General features: G+C 41.5%; 1 protein-coding gene across 1 annotated transcript in view; it reads right to left on the reverse strand.

The window, feature by feature from the left end:
* DSG2 (desmoglein 2) overlaps window positions 1-16,839 on the reverse strand; it is a 48,521-nt gene extending 31,682 nt beyond the window's left edge. Inside the window, exon 1 of the mRNA XM_055235339.2 lies at window positions 16,597-16,839. Coding sequence (XP_055091314.2) covers window positions 16,597-16,641 — 45 coding nt within the window. The 5' untranslated portion in view covers window positions 16,642-16,839. The remainder of the gene's footprint in view (window positions 1-16,596) is intronic.
* Between the last annotated feature and the right edge of the window lie 8,141 nt (window positions 16,840-24,980).

The following is a 24,980-nucleotide window of genomic DNA, read 5'->3' on the forward strand; positions in this document are numbered from 1 at the left end:
GAGAGGTCCCAGTGTCCACATCATCAGGGAACAGTCTTAAAATTAAGTATATTTCGGCCGGGTACAGTGGCTCACGCCTGTAATCCCAGCACTTAGGGAGGCCGAGGCAGGCGGATCATGAGGTCAGGAGATTGAGACCATCCTGGCTAACACGGTGAAACCCTGTCTCTACTAAAAACACAAAAAAATATTAGCTGGCCGTGGTGATGGGTGCCTGTAGTCCCAGCTACTCGGGAGGCTGAGGCAGGAGAATGGCGTGAACCCGGGAGGCAGAGTTTGCAGTGAGCCAAGATCGCGCCACTGCACTCCAGCCTGGGCGACAGAGTGACACTCCATCTCAAACAAACAAACAAAAAAATTTAATATATTTCTTGCCCATCTTTCTAACCATCAGACTCTTCTCTTTGATACAGGCCATATTAAGGAGTTGGCTGCACTGAATATTTGCTACTTTTATTCTTCCCTACAATCTTACTGGCCCTAGCAAGAGGGTATAATTTACATGTCATTTTAAGTAAATATTATTATTCTGACCAAGTGTCATGTGTTTTACTAGGATATAAGAAAATGGAAGTAATTTATAGTCCTCTAGTCAAAGGTAAATTCATCATATGAGCATCTTCACTGATTTTTATTGGAATTTACTTTCTAGATGTGATTTGCTCAGAAATGCAGAAAATCACATGGTTACCAACAGTGCTTCTTAAACTTTAATGTGTATTTTGTTCACTGGGGACCTTGTTAAAATGAAGATTCCAATTCACTAGGTCTAGAGTTCAGCCTTACACTTTGCATTTCTAACAAGGTTTCAGATGATAGCAATGTTGTGGGTTCTCAGACCAAATTTTGAGGATCAAGACTGTAGAATGTGACATGAAATATCGTTTGTTTAGGTACAAACAACAGTCAATGAAGTCTGCCTTATCCATTATTGTTTCAGTGGTCAGCACAAGAATTTTTGTTACTCTTGACTGCTAGTATGTCGAAGGCAGAAACTCATAAAATATATTTCATTAATGTATGTATTTTTAACATTAAGATCATTTTAAATTGCAAACATGTATAAAAGCAGAGTGAATAGTAAAATGCACACCAATATAGCTAACATCCAGTTTCAACAATTACCTAGCACACATTTCTTTTAGAATATGTTTTTACTTAGGAATAGTTTTAGATTTACACAAATGTTGCAAAGATAGTACCAGCAGTTCCTTTCTCCAATTTCCTCATATGTTAACATCTTAAATAGCTGCTGTACATTTGTCAAAATTAAGAGATTAACATTGGTGCATTTAGTTAATGCACTGTTAACTAAATTCCATACTTTATTCTGATTTTACCATTTCCCCCACTAATGTTCTTTTGCTGTTCCAGGATCCAATCTACGATTCCACATTGCATTTGGTGATCACTTCTCCTTTATATCCTCTGGTCTTTGACAGGTATGTATGCCCATTTACTTTGATAGTGGCTGGTTTAGGCATAAATGTGTAAGAGAATTTTGGTCAATGAGGTTATCAGGAGACCCTACAAAAGATTCTCCTCACTGATTAGAAGAGAAGCGCATGCATAACCTCCCTATTTAAGCGCCTCTGGAGACTGTTGAGTGAGGAGGTGTCATTTGGAATAGCTACAGCCATGCTGTGACCATGAGGGGAAAGCTAACAAAATGCTAGAGAAGCCAAACTGAAACCATAAAGGCTTTAAGTCACAGAATCATTCAAATCTGGACCAACTCTCTCTCTAAACCTTTTCTTACGATATTCAACATTCTTTTCTTTAACCTAGTTTTAGTTGGGTTTTGTTACTTGCATCTGAAAGCCACCTAACTAGGACACATCCATTTTGCAGGGCTGACGTGCAAATTGAAGAAATACATGAACTGTAACTATTGCAGTGACTAGCATTCAATAAATAGAATTTATGAGACATTTCCTCAATTCTAAGTTTTGCATGGTCCTTATCTTAAAATTTCTGCAAGTTTGAATTAATTCATACCCTCAATTTCCTGAGCTTGTAGGATATGTTAAGTAACAAATATTCTTACCCTGTTGGATGCTTACATACTGGGGAGACAGACAAAGACAGACCAGGTTTTGATAAGAGCAATAAAAAAATTAAAGCAGGGTCAGGATAGTAGAGAGTGATTTGGAAGTGTGGGAAAACTCTCAGAAGGGGCTGCATTTGCACAGAGACCTGAATGGTATGAGGAAGCCAGTCAGGCAGAGCCCTGCAAAAGGAACGCCCAGGCCATGCAGTGGTGAATCAGTGATGATGATGTCACAGGGATAGGCCAGTACCCAGTCAGGGAGAGGACTTTGGGTTTTACCCTGAGTGTGAGAGGAAGCCACTGGAAGCTTTTATGTTTGGAAATGGTACAACCAGTTTATGTTTGAAAAAGCTTGCTGGTGCTACTGTATGGAGAACAGGCCATAAAGGGGCAGGAACAAATGTATAGAGACCAGACTGTAGTCACTGCATCACTGCAGAAGCCCGTGCAATAGATAACACTAGTTTAAACCCCGGGGGTTGCAGTAAAGATGAAAGAAAGCAGATATCTCCAGTGTTTATTTTGAAGGCAGAGGCAACAGAGACCTGTGAATGGAATGAATGAGGGCAAATAGTCAAGATGACCCTTAGAATTTTGACCCAGAACACCTGGGTGAGTGAAGGCACCACTTCCAGAGATGAGACAGAATGGGGAGAGAGATGGGGTAAGCTGAAGGTGGGGCAGGAGACGGGGATGGTGTTGAGGGAGGGGTGAAATGGGAGGTAAGAGCTGTTTTTATGTGTTCTGTGTGAATGGCCTTTTGGACATAGGAGTTAGTAGCTCAGAAAAGAAGTTATGCCTGGAGATAAAAATTTGGGAGTCATCAGTCGGTTTTAGTTAAGGAACTGGGATGCATATTAGAGGTTTTGTACATCTTTAATGCGATGTTTCTTTTCTTCTCTCAAAAGGCTGGTATTAAGTTGCTGAGCATCTAGGGAGCCAGTGTAACACAGACAAGGCTAATCTGCTGTGAATTGGGACAGCGGCTATCGGGGGATTGTAGGGACTGAGGGGAGCACAAGGGGCCTTCTGGGATGCTGGCAATCTGTTTCTTCACCTGGTTACTGGTGACATGGTGTTTTCAGTTTGTGAAGATTCAGTGCACTCATGATATGTGCACTTTTCTGGATGTATGTTACACTAAAACATTAGAAGAATTGATGTGCATCCTAAAGTCAAGGTTGTCTTGGAATCTAGGTAAGAGGGTTCTGCTATCTGCATTTTTAAAGCATGTATTGCAGTAGCATGTTTTTAGTGAGGTGTGATGGACTGAAATATTTGCTTCATTCACTGTACAAAAACGAAAAAAGAACTGCACTAACATTTTGTCAATTGTGGAACTGTTTGTTTATTTGACTGAACAAACAGTTAAGATCTCAGCCACCGCTTTCTAAATAATTTGGATCTGGTTCCTTAAGTTCCTGTATCTCACAGAACACATTCTTAATTTAGACCAATTGTTCTCCACTAGGGGCAGTTTTGCCGTGCCCCGCTCCTCCTGCCACTGGGGATATTTGGTAATGTCTGGAGACATTTCTGGTTGTCAAACCAGGGTTGGGCTCGAGGTAGGGGAGATAAATGCCAGTGGCATCTAGTGGGTAGAAATCGGAGATGCTGTCAAACATCCTACAATGCACGATAGCCCTTACAACTAAGTGTTATCTGGCTGCAACTGGCCAAGTGCCGAGGTCAAGAAACCACGGCTGCGTTTCTCTGATTGGAAGCTACTATAATAACTAGGTTCAGGACAGTAATACAAGCTGCAGAGGACTGTGGAGATTCTGTACATCTCTAGTGGGTAGTATACTGCAAGTAACATGAATGGAACAAGCAGAAACTCTCTGCCTTAGTCCTCCATTCCCACTCCCTGGCACTTTTTAAAAAACCTGTCCACTCTGTAAGTTCAAGTCACCTCCTGTGGGGATGCTGTAAAGGGGTTTCAAGCATTGGAAGGGTGGCTGGACAAAATGGCCAATAAGGGTTCCTCCAAACACTAAATCTGTGACTTTTTTTCTCACCAGGAACTTGGTGACAGAAAAATGTCACCTGCAACATGCCTTTAAGACTGACGAGGAAAAGTAAGCTGCTAGTTCCTGTATCCAAAGCAGTGTTTTCAGATGAACCAAAAAATTCTGCAAAAGCTTTTCTAATTTGCTAAACTCTAAAAAAATCATTTTATTAACTAGTTTTGCTGCTTTGAAAAACATGTAAAAAAATTTCCTACCATTGGATCCTGCACATCTTATAAAAACTGGACTTCCTGGTATCTGGCAAAAGATTTTTTTTTTTTTTTTTTTTCTGCAGAGGCATGAGGGAATACCAAACACTATTAATCAATGTACTCTTTGTTTTCAAGGTCAGCACTTTTAGAAAAGACTTCCTGTTCTGAAGTCACCTTGATGGGTTTAAACAAGAATCCAGGAGGACTCATGAGTCATTGGATGACAGCTCCTCCTGGCTGACAGGTTCTCTATCAGAAGTCTTTCCTTTAAAGTAGAGAATCTTGAAGTGTTCAGTGGTTTTATGGTGAGGTGATCCCTTAAACTTTAATAGATCAGACTAAGAGATATCTTATTAAAAATGGATGTAGAGAAATACAATTAGTTTAAAACATTATTTCAACTTTCAGTCACTATAATGGCTTCTAATGTCCATTCAGCGAGAAATTACTAGAAGGTAAGCAGTGTGCTCAACGGATTATCTATAGAACTCAAACACAGAGGACGTGGCACTTGCCAGTGGTTCTTTAAATTCATGCCCACCTCGGGCCCATCATCCAACATCTGTGTTATTTTCTTTCCTTGTGTTACTCAACCTTCCAACCAGCAGAATGTTTTGTAATTCTTTTGTTTCTCCCTTTTATTGTATGGGAAGTCAAATCAAAAACTGCCCAGAGGATCCCTGGTTTATCCCCAATCCATTCTTAAAGAGCTTTCAACTTTGGCTGAAATAATCTGAAAGAAATAAAATGAGATAAAATAAAGGGAGTGGATGCCACTTGTTTATTTCCTCTGGTCACACATCCTGATTTTTCTATTTGTATTGGCAGAGCTGGTGGTCTGGTCTGCAGTAGCGTCTGCAGCCACAAAGAAGGCTCTGTAGTCTATAGTCACAGAAATGTACACGTTCAGAAGAGTTCAAGTGACCCAGTGCAGTCAGGGTGGACCAATGAGTTTGGTGATCTGCTCTGATAAATCTGATGTGGGTCAGATTTATGTTAGAATTCACCTACTGCACTTTTTTCTTCTTAATCTTATTTTCAGGACGGGAGGAAGAAAAGGCAGTTTTTATAACATTTATTATTTTAAGGCTAACCAGCACAACTTATTTAGAAAATTCCAATTTAAAAGTCCAACTTATAGACGATCTAGACTTTTATATACTCCTATAGCAGTCTCACTCAACAGCTGATTTAAATACGTAAATATATTTTTCACAATTGCTAATTTAAAAAAAAACAAGAGCAATATTTTGAACTTTTAATTTTTGAACTCCGAATTTGAACTTTAGATAATAATAAATATTTTAAGTCTGACAGTAATAAAGTATATGACTTACCAAAATCTTTCACCTGTTCTTCAGATGTTTGGGCTAATCTGAATGCAACAAATATGATTTTAGGTGAGTCATATTGAAGTTAGTTACAAAGAGGAAGACAGTTTCTTTGAAAGCTTTTTATTAACTCATAGAATTTTAAAATATGCATTTAGCAATGCTTTGCTACACTTGACTTGCTCATTCATGCTGTGAATTCTTATTTCAAGTAAAGTTTTGTATATTAATGGACAGTTCCTATTTTTTCCCTTGGCATAGGGCTTTTTAATATTTAATCTTCTTTTCTACTCCAGTTATTTTTATTTTCTAATTGGGATGTTAACAGTGGTTTTCAAGCTTGAATAGCATTAGAATCACCTTGATAAAACACAGATTACTGAGCCCCGCCTTAGAGTGTCTGACTCAGTAGGTCTGGATGGGGTCCAAGAATTTGGATCTAACAAGTTTCCTGGGGATGCTGATGCTGCTTGGTCCCAAAAGTGGGACCACACTTTTGGAAACCACTGTGTAAAATCATATGGTAGCATAGGAAAGGGAAGAAGAGGAGAGCCTGGATAATTCATAAACTGGATAATGAGCCCCTAGTTACAGAGAGATGTGTGAAAAGATGTGTTCTAAATCAGGCAGTTCAGGCCAGGCTCATGCCTGTAAGCTCACACCTGTAATCCCAGCACTTTGGGAGGCAGAGGTGGGCGGATCACCTGTGGTCAGGAGTTCAAGACTAACCTGGCCAACATGGTGAAATTCCATCTCTACTAAAAACATAAAAATTAGCCAGGTGTGGTGGTGCATGCCTGTAATCCCAGCTACTCGGGAGGCTGAGGCACAAGAATCACTTGAACCCAGGAGGCGGAGGTTGCAGTGAGCTGAGATGGCGCCACTGCACTCCAGCCTGGGTGACAGAATGAGACTCTGTCTCAAGAATAAATAAAATAAAATAAAATAAATCAGGCAGTTCAGTTACTGTGAATTCTCCCTATCACAAAAAGATTTTTCATTTTACAAGTATTCATCAACCACAATTGAATTACTTTAGGTAGTGTTTTCCCCTGGTTTATACCTCTTCTTCTAGTTTAACTTTTACTGGTCCTAAGCATTTGTCACTTAAAAAATACCATTTTATGGTGTTGGGAAAACTGGCTAGCCACATGCAGAAAACTGAAACTGGACCCCTTCCTTACACCTTATATGAAAATTAACTCACGATGGATTGAAGACTTAAATGTAAGACCTAAAACCATAAAAACCCTAGAAGAAAACCTAGGCAATACCATTCAGGACATAGGCATTGGCAAAGACTTCATGACTAAAGCACCTAAAGCAATGGCAACAAAAGCCAAAATTGACAAATGGGATCTAATTAAACTGAAGAGCTTCTGCACAGCAAAAGAAACCATCATCAGAGTGAACAGGCAACCTACAGAATGGGAGAAAATTTTTGCAATCTATCCATCTGACAAAGGGCTAATATCCAGAATCTACAAGAAACTTAAACAAATTTACAAGAAAAAAACACTCAGCCCTATCAAAAAGTGGGTGAAGGATATGAACAGACACTTCTCAAAAGAAGACATTTATGCAGCCAACAAACGTGAAAAAAAGCTCATCATCGCTGGTCATTAGGGAAATGCAAATCAAAACCACAATGAGATACCATCTCACTCCAGTTAGAATGGCGATCATTAAAAAGCCAGGAAACAATAGATGCTGGAGAGGTTGTGGAGAAATAGGAATGCTTTTACACTGTTGGTGGGAGTGTAAATTAGTTCAACCATTGTGGAAGACAGTGTGGCGATTCATCAAGGATCTAGAAACAGAAATGCCATTTGACTCAGCAACCCCATTACTGGGTATATACCTATAAGATTATAAATCATTCTACTATAAAGACACATGCACACATATGTTTATTGCAGCACTATTCATGATAGCAAAAACTTGGAACCAGCCCAAATGCCCATCAATGATAGACTGGATAAAGAAAATGTGGCACATATACACCATGGAATACTATGCAGCCATAAAAAAGGATGAGCTCATGTCCTTTGCAGGGACATGGATGAAGCTGGAAACCATCATTCTCAGCAAACTAACACAAGAACAGAAAACCAAACACCGCATGTTCTCACTTATAAGTGAGAGTTGAACAACGAGAACACATGGACACAGGGAGGGGAACATCACACACTGGGGCCTGTTGGGGCTGGGGGGGGTAGGGGAGGGATAGTATTAGGAGAAATACCTAATACAGATGACAACTTGATGGGTGCAGCAAACCACCATGGCATGTGTAAACCTAAGTAACAAACCTGCACGTTCTGCACATGTACCCCAGAACTTAAAGTATAATTAAAAAAAAAAAGACAAAACAAAAAAGCAAAACAGTACTTTTTCTTTTCATTGAAGTCGTTGTTGGATTGCTCAAACAAGCAAACTAACTAAAATACAGTTTCAATTCAAAATAGCATTTGTTAAATGACTAGACAAGTAAAAAAATATTTTACTGTTTTATTGGTAGGTGTTTTCTGTAATGGCCACAAATGCTTTTGGAATTAGGCAAAATATAAATAAATCTGTATAACAGACTTCACAAAATTTGATAAACAAAAATTATAGGTTGTTTCCACTTTTTTGCTGCAATATATTCCTGAACACTACACTGAAAAGTAAAATGAAGAAAATGATTTCTTTTCACTGAGAAGTTTAAGAAAACCAAGAGCTTCAGACTGTCCTTTTTTACCATTAGATGGCACTGGCCTGTCAGTAAGGCAAACTGCAGGAACTACCAGAAATTAACCCACAGGCAACTCCAAGGTCCAAAGTGGGAAGCAGGCATTTCATTGGTCTCAAATAAGTGGATCAGCAAAATTGAAAAGAGTGAAAATCAAGGGCTTTAGAAAGTTATATGTACAGTTTTGCAGGATTGTATCTCTGAAATGAGGTAAATCTTCATTTACATTTCTTGTTTTTTCCTTTCTAGAATGATTCTAATTTGCAGTGAAATTAATTATCTAGTTCCAGAAGTTCGGACCTTATTGATGACTCACTGTAGCAAACTGCTGTAAGGGGAATTCATGATGATGCCTCTGGGTTGATAGACAGGCATTTGGTGCCAGGTGAACCTGGGTTTGATTCAGTTTCACCTATTATTAACTTTCACTAAATCCAGTGACTGGCACACAGCAGATATTCAAAAAATGTCAAGTTCTTGTCCTTACACTCCTTTCTCCACTGTAAGCTCCAGGATTGCAGGGGACAGTTCACATGTCCTTAGAAGACTGTTGGTCACATAGTAGATGCCCAATTTGTGACTGCTAAATGCATAAAATTTAAACAAAAATTTACTACTCGGCCAGGTGCGGTGGCTCACGCCTATAATCCCAGCACTTTGGGAGGCTGAGGCGGGCCAGGTCAAGAGGCCGAGACCATTCTGGCCAACATGGTGAAACTCCGTCTCTACTAAAAATACAAAAATTAGATGTGCGTGGTGGCACACAACTGTAGTCCCAGCTACTCGGGAGGCTGAGGCAGGAGAATCGCTTGACCCTGGGAGGTGGAAGCTGCAGTGAGCCGAGACTGTGCCACTGCACTCCAGCCTGGTGAAAGAGAGAGACTCCATCTCAAAAAAAAAAAAAAAAAAAATTACTACTTAACCTACCTGGGCATTAAATAATTCTCTTAAACACATGAAATCCATATCATTATTCCAGCTTTTCTAAACATAGAGAGATATTTTAACTCACGTTTTTAAAGAATACGTCCGTGCCCAAGGCATTTAGCTAGTTTATAGATAAAAGATACAAAGATCTTGCTCTGAAGAAGCTTACAGTTTAATAGGAGGATCAAACTACTATGAGGTAGGAAACCTTAACTGTATAACTGACGGCTATAAAAATAGTTCTGGGGAACTTAGAAAAGGCAAGATTACTTCCCTGTGGGGAAATCAGGAGAGGTTTAGCAAGGAGATAGCAATGGGCTTGGCCTTGGAAATGGAAGATAATCTGTTTCTGTGCATACAGGAGGAAGGAAAACGCACAGATGAGAGACTGCATGTGCCAGAACATGGAGATATTTGGACAAAAAATGAGAAGTAGTGCAGTTTGGCACCTAGAACTATACGATGGTGGCAAGTAGAAAATAAGGACAAAGCGTTGAGCTGAGGCTCTTCACTGATCTTATAAGGAGTGGAGAGTCGTTGTCAGCTTCTGATTAGGGAGACTATGTCGCTAGTGATTCTGAAAGATTTTTTGGCAGTACTGTGCAAGATAAAAGGCAGGAGACAGTTCAGAGATTAAAGTACTAAGTCAGGGAGATGGAATGAGGAACAGTATCAGGGGAATAGCAATGAGATAGACAGGTAGAAGTAGGAGTCTTTATGGGGACAAAAATCCTTGGCAATACCCTGTGTGGGGATAATAGGGAAGGAGTCAGAGGGTGCCAACGTTTTCAGTCTGAGTGGCTAGAAAGATGCAATTTCCAGAGGACAGATTGTAGACATGTTAAGCTTAGGTCCTGGGGAAAGTATTTGAGTAGGGCGGAGAGATGCTAGATAACAGAGAGCAGGGCAGTGCGGCTCAATGACGGGCATGGATTGCCTGGCCACTGGGGACATTCTCAACATCAACACACACACTGTCCTAAGGGCAGCACCCTCTTGGCCACTGCCATTGTCTCCCACCCCTACTTGATGTCTCCTAGTAATATGTGTACTGTGTCCCCCCCACTGCTGTCTGCCCCATCGTGCTTGGCCAGAAAAAAAAGGGGTGAGAAGCACTGCAGGTTCCTGTAAGTGAAAGGAACCCCAGAATATTGAGGAAGCAAAGGAAGGTGATATCTGAAACAAGAAATGATATGATTAATGGTGTTAAAAGAAGATGATGACTGAGCTAGGACCCTTGCCCAGTTTCTCAGTTAGCACTTTTGGGGTCTAAGGAGACTGGATCATTAAATTGAGGCAGTGGGTATCAAACATTGTTTAATGTTTTTGTTTGCATTGTAGGGGGCTTAAAAGAGTGGTGGGATGGAGGTGTTTTAGACCAAGGGAAATCTGAACGGTCTCATCTCCTCTCATCTCCATCCAAAACATTCCCCAGTCAGCCAGCTGGAAACTCCTTGACTGACGACAATAATCCACAGTCAGGTGTGATTTTGAGGTGCGACCTGGAACAGTGCTTGGCACAGAGTAGGTGCTCAATATTTGTTGAGTGGATGCATGTATCAAGGCGTATTTGCCTTGATATTTGCCTTTCAAAAAGGAGATATTTGCCTTTCAAAAAGAGGGTCCAGACAAGTAAAATAAATCCCTACATAGAACCTCTTACTTTGCCTATCACTGTTTCTCAATGTGGGTGCTATAAGCATTTTGGATAGAAAAATTCTTCACATGTGCCCAATTCTAGAAGGTTCTGCAGAATGTAGGAGTCTTAGCATCCCTGGACTTTGGGAACTAAATACCAGGGGCATCCTCAGGCACTGTGACAACCAAAATGCCTTCCCACCCCTTTGGCTCCCAAACCAATCTCCTTTTGGCAGTCAGGCTGCTTCTCCCTCCCAGGTACCCCATGGTCTCTGGGCTTTTCTGCCTGGCTTTGATCTCAGCTTACAATGTCCTCAATGCCTCTTGCCTCTCTTTTTAACCGGGCGAAATTATACTTAATCACTCAAATCCTATCTCTTCTTTCTTGACCCTTTCCTGACCATCTCAACCAAAGCCCATCTTTTCATTTACTTAGTGATGTGAATACCTCCCTGAAAACACTTCCTTGGCAAGTAACTTTTTTGGGCTTCTGTTGGCTTGAAGGCCTATCTTCCCATACATTCTTCTGCCTCACTTTCTATGTTCAAGCAACAATGAACGTTTAGGTTCCTCTGCAGAACCATGAACTGTCATTTTCAGGCCTTTGTAGATGCTCTTCTCTCTACCTAGAATCTATTTCTCTTCATATCATCTCACTAATTTATAATTATTCTCAGATACCAGCTGGGATACCCAGTGCTGAGATAGTTGCTGCTTCTGTAGGCTCCATGGTACTATGTTTCTCTATTATTACTCTTCTTATCGTTACCCATTTGGAAGTTAGCCATTTACTTGTTACACCATTCATTAGACTGTAAGCACCATGAAGGCAGAACACGTCTGGCTTTTTTATAGTTCCCCAGTGTTTAGCACATTGCCAAGCATCAAGCAGGGATTCACTAAATAGGGGTCATGTGTGTTTGGTTTCTTTTCTTATGGACATTTCTCATCTCACTATAGACCATAGTATGAATTCTGTTGTTCCAGCTTCTTCACTCTAATCACCAAGCTTTGCATATGATCAAAACTTAATAAAAAACAAAACTGAGAAGATAGTTTCTCATCATATATAGACTACATGTTTATAAACTATTGTCAAAGCTATTGAAATCTGTGTCAGAGTGAAAGACAGGGGATAAAAGCTGTGATTAAAAATTGCTCAAATAGGTCTAAAAGTCCTTTATGCTTCAATTAAAGTTCCTTCCTCCCTCCCTTCCTCCATCCCTCCTTTCCTTTCTTCCCTCCTTCCTTCCTTCTTTTTTTTGACAGAGTCTCCCTCTGTCACCCAGGCTGGAGTGCAGTGGCACAATCTCGGCTCACTGCAACCTCCGCCTCCCAGGTTCAAGCGATTCTCGTGCCTCAGCCTCCTGAGTAGCTGGGACTACAGGCATGCGCCACCACACCTAGCTAATTTTTTGCATTTTTAGTCGAGACGGGGTTTCACCATGCTGGTCAGGCTGGTCTCAAACTCCTGACCTCAGGTGATCTGCCCACCTTGGCCTCCCAAAGTGCTGGGATTACAGGCGTGAGCCACCATGCCCAGCCTAAAGTTTCTAATTTTAAATATAATTTGGCAGTTTTCAAAAACACCTACCCCTATTCAATGTGTAATTTTTCCCATGTAAATCTTTCTACGTCATAAATATAGATTTTTTTTTGCAAAATATAGACCAGTAATTCTCATGCTTACACTTGTCTGACAATTAGATCAATTGGGAAGTTTCTATAAATACATATTTATATTGTAGTGAGCCCGCCCCAGGGCTCACTACACTCACACACCACGGAATATTAGCCTTGGAAATTTTAATTTAGCTTATCAGGGATTTCTAATAATCAGAGAGAATGTAGGCCAATGAATGCTCATGTCTTTTTGTAAAGTACTTGCCTTAAGTTATAATTAAAGAAAATTTCTGTTAAGAGCTGCCATTTTCCCATTACCTACTAACTTTTAGAAACAAAAACCAGTAAGAAATCCATGTTTCTAAAATCCTTGGATATGATAATTGATTATTCTTATGGCTTCAATATTCACCATCTAATTTATACTTAAATGTATTCTTTAATATGTGTTATTCAGTTGTATATTAGAACACTAAGCATAACTATGATATTATTGATAATTTATAGATACTTCAATCCACTTGTTATGGATCAAATTATGACCCCTAAAAGATAATATATTGAAGTGCTAACCACCAGTACCTCAGAAACGTGACCTTATTTGGAAATAGGGTCTCTGCAGATTTAACCAAGTTGAGGTCATTATTTTGGGGCATAATCCAGTACAACTGATGTTCTTATAAAATGGGGAAATTTGGACAAGGACACAGACATGCACAGAGGGAAGATGATATAAAGAGACAAGAGAGAATGCCATGCACAGATGGAGGATTGGAGTAATGAATGCACCTACAAGAGAGGGAATGACAAAGATTGCCAACAAACCAGTACGCACTTGGAAGAGGAAAGGAGGGAAACTGGTTTCAGAGGGAGCATGGCCCTGCCCATATCTTGATTTTGGATTTCTAGCCTCTGGAACTGTGAGATCATACATTTTTGTTGTTTTAAGCTACTCAGTTTTTAGCACTTCGTTACAGCAGTCCTAGCAAACTAATACGCTACTAAATATATCTGCTCACAGTGTGATCTGCTGTCATTGAATCCTTAAAATGTAGTTTGATTTTAAAGCACAAGCTTCATTAGTCGAACCCAAAATTGAAGCAACCATCAGGAAATCTCTCACCCACGAGCCCTCCTTGGCAATCTGGCGAGGCCTATGAACCCCTTCTCAGATTAATGATTTCAAATGTATATAATAAAATACAGGGGATTATCAATGAACCCAATTATATTGAAATAGTTATCAGCATTTTTAAAATACCAATTTGTGATGCAGCAAATCATGTATTTTGTTATTAACATATTAAGTAAAAGATCTAGTAGAAAGTCTATTAGTAACGTTCAGAATAAACGATATTTTGAGATTACCATAAGACGTAAAGGTATTTGTGAATTCTATTGTGATAGTCACAGCTACTGCTCACACTACTATGCAGTGTCTTCCCCACACTCATAATTTAAAGAAATACTAAATTTCAGTCAGAAGTTAGTTAAAATATATATGTAATTAATTCCTTGCCATCTCTAGGAACCCCTTGAATTCTATCTATGAACCATTTGGGAGTCGATGGATTGCAGACAAAGAACCCTTGAGGAGGAAACATTCTCTGATTTTAATCAGAAAATTATTTCTTTTTCCCATTTTGATACAGCTGGCCTAAATGTGTGATAGCTATGTGGGTGACACAGCTACCTTCTGGTGTGTCTCCCCGTACTGCTAAGGAAAGCAAAATACCATGTGTCATAGACTCCACTGCAGGCCTTGTTCTGAATGGGGTTTGGGTTCAATCAGTATTTACATGATATTTGAAAGAAGGAAGTGAAACAGCTCTGTGCCTCCTGGCAAGCAGATACGGATGTACGGAGCTGGGTTCTTTGTAGTCATCTTATTATGGCTCTAGTGTCCAGCTACTAGATTCGCGAACACCAAGAGGCAAGGTACAAGCATCCATGTTGTTATGCATCCTAGCAGATGTGGCATGCATGGGTCTGCAGCTGGTAGTGAAAGTAGCACCCTGATCACAGCAGTTTTTCACACCGTGGGAGTGGCAGTGCCGTTCCTGGTCGCACGAGAGGCAGCAGCTCCCTAAGCAGTGTGGCTCTGCCATGTGGCTTTGAAGTCATCACTGACAGCTCAAATGGCAGTCTTCTCAATCCTTCCTACACTTAGGTAGTCAGTTTAGTGCCCCGAAATAAACCTATTCTTGCTTTAAATAGCTAGAGTAAATTCCGTTATCTGCAACTGAACTCTGATCTAACAGACTACAATTTATATTCCTTCCAATAAAGGACCTGTTTCCTTGGCAACTACTTCTGTCAGATGAGTTGCTTTCCATTTTTTTTACCAAAAAACTGCAACTGCAAACACACTGGGGGTAAAATGCTGCATTGCCCACTACTCTCTGGACAAAAATAAACATATTCAAATTTATACTGCAGAAAGTTTTATAGAAAATACATATAACAGTCCAAGAATTTTGCTCCTGTTCCATTGGCTATAGTCGCTTTCTAAAGGAGATGTTTATTACTGCCCAATAAGGTAAAAGTATCAAATTGCTAAAATGAAAGATATGCCTAATTTGCTTACCTGCTACTCTGTGAGTGTACAAATTGGCCTGATTGCTATATTGTTTGAAGATTAAAGGTCATTTGTTTTCATATATGGAAAGAATATGTAACTCTCAAAGTAAGCTAGGTGTTATATTAGCTTGGAATTCTCCTTAACCAAGGAAACATCAAGGTGAGAGGATCAGTTGTTTTGCCATCTCGGAGGCTAAAAACGACGTCCCAGATCACTTCTTAGAAAAGTTTTGTCAACAAAATGAACTTTCATTGAAAGTTACCTCAAAGACATGGGGAAAATGAAATGGATAAATAGAGCATGAAAATGAACTGTGTGCTAGGCCTGGACGTCCTAATTATCATGCTCTTCCACCAGAGTTCATGGAAATCTCTAGACTGGATTCAGTCACGCCTTTTTCCGTTTTGAGACACACACACACACACACACACACACGATTTTCTTCCATATCCCACCAAAACTCGAGGATAGAAGGGCTCATGTTTTTGGAAGTTAGAACTTTGAATATAGTGAATGTATTTGCATTTTTAATTATTACATAAGAAAACTGAGTATGATTTTGCATCTAATCTCTGTAAACACATATTTGTGAACTCTCTGGAAGGCGAACTCACACCTATATTTGCAGCATAACTGTCACTTTATTAAAACCCGTTTAGTAAACCCCTATAAGCGAGATACATACTTGCAACCCCTTAAACAAACAGAAAACCGACAGTTTAAAATCCAATTTGAACATAAGAACTCTAAATCCAGGGACTGAACGTCGTTTCCCGGGGGTGAGGGGTGGGGCTTGGGGGAGGGGGCGCTACACTTCCATTTTCTGTAACCTTTTAAATGAATAAGCCTTCAAACTATTACATATGTTTATTATCTTTAATATTGGAAAACTTTTGAAACACCAACTTCATAAACTTTAAGTTAAAACTATATGTGAGTGATCCACCTAAAAGTTAAGCTTTGTAAATTACACCTTTTAAGAAAATTTTTAGCCAACTTTTTGCACTCGAAGAATACAAGTATGTTCCTGGTTCCCCCAGTTCACTGGCTTGTGTCGGCGGCTAGAGGAGCTGGGGACTTCTAGGGAAATTTAAGGAACGTGGAAGAGGCGCGAGGTTGCTTCCTATTGCCCCCACGTTTCTCGTCCCAGAGACTCTAAACAAAGCCTCCGACCCCCAGCAATGGTGTTCCCCGCCCCAGGGCTCACTACACCCACACACCACAGAAAAGAGCGCTGGGGCCTGGGTGATAGGAAAACACAACTTCGATAGGTCGCAACTTACTCTCCTGGCTCCAGCCAAGAGGTTTTTCCGAAGCCCCAGGTCGGATCTCGCCGCAGCCTGCCCGGCCCTTCCCCACTCGGGCAGCAGGAGGGAGCGCCGGGCAGGTAACGCGCACAAGGGCAGCGGGCAAGTCTGGTCGCGAGCTCTAGACCTCGCCCACCGACGCCCTCCCGGGCGGTGGCTCCCCTGCCCCGCTCGCGGCACTTACCAGGAGAAGCAGCAGGGCGTACGCGAGTCCCGGGCTCCGCGCCATCGCACCCTCGCCTCCGCCTCCGCCTCCCGCCGCCGCACCGCTCCGCGCCGCCGCCTGCCCCGAACGCGCACTCGGCTCCTCCCCGGCCCGGCCAGCTCTGCCACCCTCTCCCTCCCCGCCCCGAGGGCTATCTTCCCCGTGGCGGTTGCGCGGCCCAGCCCAGCCCAACCCAAAGGCGCGGCTCCAGGTGTGGTCGCTGCGAGAAAATGGAGCTGGGGGCTGGCCCGGGCCGCTCTTACGGAGGTGGGGAGTTCCGCAGAGGAGGGAGGCGCGGGGTGGACTCCCGCCCCCTCGCACTCGCACCTGGGACCGTGACGTCCTTGGGTTGGGGACTGTGGGTGGCAGGCCCTGCCCCGCCGTTCCCTCCTTCCCGAGCCCCTCCTCTCTGGGAGAATGGCGGGAGGAGGGAGCCTCCCGGCGGGGCTCGACCTGGGTAGCGCGGGTCGCACGGCCCCGGCCCAAGGACAAAAGCTCCACGGAACAGAGTCCTGCGGGACCAACCGGCCCAGTGGTTGCGGGGCCAGGCCTCCCAGCGCCGCCCAAAGGTCCCGCGCTTTGTGATTGTGCTTTGGGCCCGGTGCGCAGGTGGCGCTGGTGACATGGGGACCCGCGTCCTCAGGAAAGCTGCGACCGCCGTGCGTTCGGCCAGTTCTCCGGGAGGGGAGGTTATGAAGCCGAATTTCAGGTGGCTGTCTCCGCAAAGGCCGCTCTTCCCTATGGCCCTTCACTGCTTCCAACAGGTTTGCAGCTTATCTGGCGCAGGGAGAAACAATCACCAGAGGTCAAAAAGGACAATTCTTGGGCTAGGAGAAAACTCTAGGGTGTTACGGGAGATATATATACTCTTTGAAATGATTTACAAATTCTTTTACACCACTAGATAGATCAGAGGCCCCGCTCCAAGAGTATCTAGCTGGGAGGCCGGGACTAGCCTCTCTGGGCCCCAGTTTCCAGATCTGTCAAATGGGGTTAATAGCGACCAACGCACAGGATGTTTTGAGAACGAAATTGGAAAATCTTATGTAAAGCATTTTGCAGTGTCTAGAACTTAAGGGTTCAATAAATAATTGTTAAAATTAGAACAATATGATTGCGAGGTAAGATGTTAAACTGACATCTTCTTGAAAAGCAGAAACTTAGTATGGGCATCCAAACACTAGAATCAGCACTGGATTACGAAACTTCCAAGAAATGTAACGACTGGAAGTAATGGACGAGCCTATTGTTCTGTGCCGGAAAGGCGCAAGGGGAGAAGAAAAGACACACAATACCTTTAAGGGTAAACAACATTTATCCCAATTATATGGCAACGCGGATATAATAAGCAAATGATATAATAAGCAAATTGCAATGGGAAGGGGAGAAGGAAAAGATATATTTATATTTACACTCACCAGACTGTGGAGGATTCACCACCAGACCAGGAAGCAACAGCCTGGGCTCCAGAGTCGGGACACTACACTCACCAGACTAGAGGATTCTCATGAAGTTTCCGCATAGTCTGGGACCCTAGCTCTTATTGTAACGAGTTGTTTGGCATGAGACCCAGTCACAAGGGCCCTTCCCGACTGGGCTCAAGGAACACAAAAAGGTCAACTTGTTCTTGCGATTGTCTGTTGTTTTTCAATAACTAACAAATAGGAATAGATTAAATGGAGATTTCTTTGAAACAGCGCTGGATGAATTCCTCAAGGGGCTCACACCACCTGTTCCGGGACTTGGTGACCATGTTTGTGTCCATGTTCAATTGAGTTCAAATGTAATATTTAACTTTTTTCCACACCTATATAAGCATAAAGGGTTATTTGGAGACTAGAAAGAGAGGTTTGGCATTAAATTTGGCTCAAATAGTAGAGTTCCTTCTGCGGTCCAAAGTGCCCCTTCTCCCTCTGGCAGCATCTCTCACCCTTCTCTCCCAAGTGCCAATCTTCAAGATCCAGTACAGTCACCACCTCCTCATTACACTCTTTCTTCCCAGGCCCCCAAGGACTACTGCCTATTTGAGTTGAGAGAAGCAGATTCTCCATATGTTTGGGGCTTAGCTGCTGAGTGGATTTTCTCGTGCAGTTACTGAAGTGATGGTGGCTGAATTAGTTGAGGACTTAGCTCATTACTCTGCTCAGAAGTATCTCAAACTGGATACTCTCAGTAAACTTGTTTACATCATTGAATCTGGAGGAAATATGTCTTAATTTCCACTGCTTTCTCTTGAGCTAGATGTGGGTATTAGCACACCTCAGTGATACTTCTCATTTGCCATCATGCTGGGAGCACTCCTGATTTAAGAAGTGAGGCTTTACCAAATCACTTGCAGAAATCATTGTAGGAAACTCTATGTCAGTCCTGCCTTAAATTTGTGCCCTTGCAATTGAGTCTTGTAGAGAAGTATTTATGCCTCATTATTAAGACTTTGGTTTCTATTCAGAAATGAAGATAATCATAGCTTCCAGAATGAGAAATAGCCAATGCAAACTTTATTTCTGTTGTATTATTCAACCTCCCCTGAAGGCTGTCAAAGTTAGTTTCTAGGTAATATTCCTTCTATAAGACATTTTCCCCAGGACTTTGAGAGAAGATGCCAATATGTCATCCAAAGCCATAGAATGTCACTCCTGAATTAGTTCTACTTTAAAAATTCTAAAACTTATGACTCAGGGAGATGAAGGGACTTCTCGAGAATCAGATGTTTCATAGCTAACTCTCTGGCTCCTAACTTCTTTATGCTGGGGTTAGAGTAAATCTGTTTTGTACATCTCTGTGCACAAAAATAAATGTAGCCATTACCAACAAAGGACTAAGGATTTGTTTAAAATAAATTGAAGTGTTAATAGGATGTGAACATTTTAACTTTCATGTTTTCCTCCCCCAAGTTAGTTCAACATTATGGTAAATGCACTTCTCTTAAGACATTTAGAATGGATTAGTTCAAAACATATTTTGTGCAAATAATAATTATCTTTAACATCTAGATATATTCAAAATATCTACCTGAATTTATGTTTTCCAGAATACTTTGCTTCACACACATACACAGATGAGAATAATCTTCAAGTGATTAGCTCATTAAAATCACCTGTTTAATATGATCTAAAACAAAAAATACTTTAAAGGGTTTCAGAAAGATCAATGAAAATTAATATATCTCTTTTCTACTAACGCTGCCTCCTTACTGCCAACACATCCTAGCATTAAATATTACTTTAAAACTGGACAGTTGTTCGCTAAAGGTCTGATAAGTGGCTGACCACTTAAATCCAGTGAAAATCTCATGAGTATATGTATTAGAATTAATGTTTCAGAGGTGAGAGCTAAATCTGGTTGTTATCCTTTTAAAATGCCTTATAAACAAGTCATAGAGTTGTGTAGCTGTTATGAAAAAAGGTTATCATGGTCAGGAGGATTACTCATAGAATGTTTATTAGCAAAGGGCATATGGACACAGGACAAAATATGAAATACTCCCAGGTAATCTGAGAAGGGAAATACGAGGAGGAATCTGTTTTTTGGTTTAGTTCTACTAGTTTATTCAATATTTACCTTGTCCCTGTTCAACAAACATTTAATTTGCATTTTATTGGAAATGCAAAATTAAATGTTTTCCTGTATCGAAAGAAACAAGAATAGGTGCTTATAAAATAATATAACTATAATTACTTATAAAATAATATAACCGCTGTGGTAGAACTACACATGCAGTATATGAACAGTGAAGAAGTTTCCCACCTCACGCTTTGGACTATGGGATTAGAAAAGGCTTCTTGGAGGAAGTTTGCTGAAGTGATTCTTAAAGGATGAGTAATTGTGAACCAGGTGTTGAACCTGCCAGGGCAGAGTGACTCAAAGCATAGACGCTGTTGATGAAGAGTCAGGGGCTTTCGCTTTAGCTGTGAAAAAAGCTTTCTTTTCATCACGTTGACACAAACAGGGAAATCAGAAGTAAAAACTTTTCTTTTGGTAAAAACATGTTGAATTTGAGACATTAGAACAAAATCCAATTAGAAAAGCCTAGCAAGTCATTTGAAATGAGAAAGGACAACTGCATTGCAAATAGATTTGGGTAGCAGAAATAGTCACCTTGTTTTGTTCGCATTCACTGGCTGTTCTTTCTCAATCCATTTCTTACCCTCTGCTACTTGTAAAATGTGTGTGACTTCTGAGTTCCATACTTTGCTTCTTTTCTTCTTACTTAGTAGCAGGTATGATTCTGTGGTCACTTCCATTGTGTAAACTTAGCTTTCTTTCTCCAGCTCAAATCATGGGACATCACTATTTGGATATTTCATGGGAACCTCACACTTCCATAATAATTTTGTAGGGATATCAAACTCAGCATATTGATAAAAAAGCTTTCCCTCTGATATGCTTTGGCTGTGTCCCCCACCTAAATCTCATCTTGAATTTTAGCTCCCATAATTCCCACGTTTTGTGGGAGGTACCTGGTGGGAGATAATTGAATCAGTTTCCCCCATACTGTACTCATGGTAGTGAATAAGTCTCACTAGATCTGATGGTTTTCTGATGGGTTTCCTCTTTTGCTTGGCTGTCATTCTCTCTTGTCTTCCTCCATGTAAGACATGCCTTTGCTTCTCTTTTGCCATGATTGTGAGGCCTCCCCAGCCATGTAGAACTGTGAGTCTACTAAACCTCTTTCCTTTATAAATTACCCAGTCTCAGGTATGTCTTTATTAGCAGCATGAGAACAGATTAATATCTCCTCTCTTTACTTTCTCTCCAGTGCAAGCTTGCTGCTTTCTCGTATGCCCCACTCAGTCAATGGCAGCCTTGCGAACTTGGCCACTCACATTAGGACCTGAGTGGCATCCTCTATTCCTTTTTCCATACTCTCCATATCCAGTTACTTACCTCTCCTTCAGTACTCTGTGGCTCTATCTCAGATGACTCACACAACCTGCATAGCAGCAATCACATTGTAGTTTATGGTTATTTCATCCCTATCTACTACTCCACCCATTTCTTTTTCTCAAAGCTCTTCCTTTTTTGAAAGCAGAGCTTTCTCAAAGCTCTTCCTTTTTTGAAAGCAGGCCATGTGATATTCACAGTGCGCCCAACCCTCAGCATCCAGCGCATATCAGATGATCAATTAAGACTTTTTGAAATAAGCCCACACACTGGAAGGGATTAATTTTAAGTGAAAAAGGAGTATTATAAGGAAAAGTGTTTGGAATATCCACTGTGGGTGAATTAGCAGAGGTTCTGGTAAGAAAATGTTGGTCTGTGATGTGTGTGTACGTGCATTTGCACACATATACACGCACGTTAGTTTGTGTATGTATGTTTCCCCTAACAACACTGCAGCCCAGAGCAGAATAAGGATGGCAGCTGGTAGGTGTAAGTCAGGGTTGTAGAGTGGCCGGGATGACAGTTAAGAGGTGTAAGTATCCAGGAAAGATCAACTATTATTTTGATGTTTTTCTAGGTCCAGATTGATGACATCTTATGGAAATATCTATGTAAAACATCTATAAAGAGAACTGAACTAGGCGCTGAGGACAATATCACACATACAAAGATGATAAACAAGATCTGTAACAAAAGGCTGAAGGTGCTGGGAATATTTAACCTAGTAAAGAATAAAGTGGTCAGGTGCAGTGGCTCAAGCCTGTAATCCCAGCACTTTGGGAGGCCTAGGTGGGTGAATCACCTGAGGTCAGGAGTTCAAGACCAGCCCAGCTAACATGGTAAAACCCCATCTCTACCAAATACAAAAAATTAGCTGAGTGTGATGGCGCATGTCTGTAATCTGAGCTACTTGGGAGGCTGAGGCAGGAGAATCGCTTGAACCTGGGAGGTGAAGGTTGCAGTGAGCCGAGATTGTGCCAGTGCACTCCAGCCTGGGCAACAAGAGTGAAACTCTGTCTCAGAAAAAAAAGAATAAAGTGACAGTATCAGAAATAGAATGTAAAAGTCCTAAAAATCATTTCTGTAAGGAATGTATTCCTGTTACTTCTTTAAGCAGAAACATGTTTAAGTTTCAGAGGAAAAGATGTATGTTAGAAACTGTAACTTTCCATTCCATAAAAAAAGCTTTATCAAAAGAAAAGAAAAAAAAGAGGTGTAAGTATCCAGGATACTCCTGGAATTGAGTGTGGTCAGGAGGAAGACAGACAGGGTGAATGAAGCTGGAGGAGCTCAGGGGCCAGCTGAGAACAGACAGTTCGTTACATTGGCCATGGAGAAATGGGAGAGGATCATCCTTTTCCTCAATCCTGGAGAAAGACCCATGGTCCTATTCCATGGAAGTCAAGGCATGGATGACAGCACCAACATTTGGAGTCAGGATCTTGAAATTCTTACGGACTCTCCAGTTAGATGGACCAAGAGCCGCTTCTGCCTTAGGTGGTGAGAGAGAAGCCTTGGCCAACGTGGGGGTGGAGGAGGCCTCTAATAAGAGAGTGGGAAAAGTTATGTTGACTTTCCCGGTTAGAACTCACAGGATAATAAAGCCCAGCAGACTCCAAGCCCTGTTGTCTAGCACAGAGAAGCCAGCACGTCCTTAATGAACAGTCCCCTCATTCTGGGGGAGCAAAAATAGGCAGCCCTGAGATCAAAGCCTCAGACGTCAACATCCCGAAAGAGTGAGAGTCCCAGTGCCATGAGTCACGGTGTCTCACTGAGCTTTCCCCACATGTTCTTCCTTGTGAGTCAGTATACATGGACTGACTGCTTTGGATGCAAAGTCTCTGAGCCAAGCTGTTTTAAGGAAATTGTTAACATTGCTCATGAGGTAGAGGAGAATTAGGGAAAGACAATGACAGTTGCAAAATAGGATTTGGTGCAGTAGAGGAAACAAAATGATCTATTCTTGGGAATCAGTAGGGTGTTGAACACACCTCATGCAATCTTTTTTGAGCTAAGTCACACTAGTTTAAAAATGTGATCAGAATATAATAATGCTGGATTGAGGCAATTATGAAACAGGCAACTGCCTGGGAAACCCCAGCAAGGCCTGGAGGCCCCAACAGAATGCCTCTCCCATTCACTGATTAATGTCGGCATTCCTTCAGCAGAAGCCTTCCTTGGAGTGCGTATTACCGGGAGGGCAGCGTGTTGATCCATTGTCAGTTATTTACATCTTAGACTAATGCCACAGGTTCACCAGGCATGCCCCACCTTGGAGCCTTGCACTTGCAGTTCCTTTTCCCTGGAAGGTTCTGCTCCAGAAATGTACAAGGTCTTTTCCATCACTCTTCACTTTTCTCCCCTCAAATATTACCTTCTCAGTAAGGACATTCCCTGACCAATGATTTTAAAATTGTAATTACCCTTCCCCCCGACCCCGTGCCCAGAGCTCCCCATCCCCATCCTCTTTTTCTCTTCTTTATTTTTCTTCTTGGTACATTGTAACCTAAAAGACTGTGTTTTAACTTATTTCTTATCTGTTGCCATTCCCTAGGATGTAAACTTTGTGAGGGCTGGGATTTTACTCTGTGAACTGCCGGGTATCCTGCAAATAAAACAGTGCCTGGCCCAACATAGGCTTTTGGTAAATCCCAGCTGAATGTGTAAATAAATAAATAAGTGAAGAAATTTTCAAGGTTATTTTGGAATTGAGAGAGAGAGAGAGAGAGTGTAAAATGAAGGTAAAGGGGAAAAGGGGAAGAGAACATTGGATTCCTGGAAGGACATGAGTGACTGTCACCAAACTGGGGCGGGGGCGTGACGGGAGGCCTGGCTCACTGTGGATAAAATTGCTCTACCTCACAATTTCGTCAAGGGTGGGCATTGCTAAGACTGCCCGGACAGGGTGATGTGGAGGAGTTCAGCGGCCAGTGGAGAACACTGCTGTGTTCTTCCTCTGCTTTAAGGCTCCCTTCCTTGCAGGGGGAACCAAGGAAGAAAGCATCAACAACATGAAAAATCCTCCTTCTCCCTGGAAATGAACAAAGTATGCATTCACTACAGGAGTGCAACACTGGGGAAAGTTGATTTTATCCGCTCATAACAAATCTGTCATTTTGGTTTCACCCTAAGTTTTGTTTATGGAAGTTCTTGGAAAGATAAGGGAAATAGCAAAGAAAGAGAGCAGGGGAGTCCTCGGTTGCTAACAGCAGTCCTGGACTGGAATCCATCACCAGCATGACAGGGCTTGCAGGGTTTTAGGGCAGGCACAGCAGTACTTACTGAGTTTCAGAGAGAAACCATCACACTGACCCATTGTGACTAATGAGCTTAGGGAGATACAGAGAAATAAATAAATTTTAAAAACCCCTCAGAAGACAGAAAAAACAAACAAAACTGGTTTTTGGCAATTATCTCATTCATTCGTAGATAGACAATGACAGTCTTATGTGCAATGAAAAAGTGAAATAGGAACAATG

This window comes from Symphalangus syndactylus, chromosome 1, assembly GCF_028878055.3.
Source record: "Symphalangus syndactylus isolate Jambi chromosome 1, NHGRI_mSymSyn1-v2.1_pri, whole genome shotgun sequence".
Classification (NCBI taxonomy): Eukaryota; Metazoa; Chordata; class Mammalia; order Primates; family Hylobatidae; genus Symphalangus; species Symphalangus syndactylus.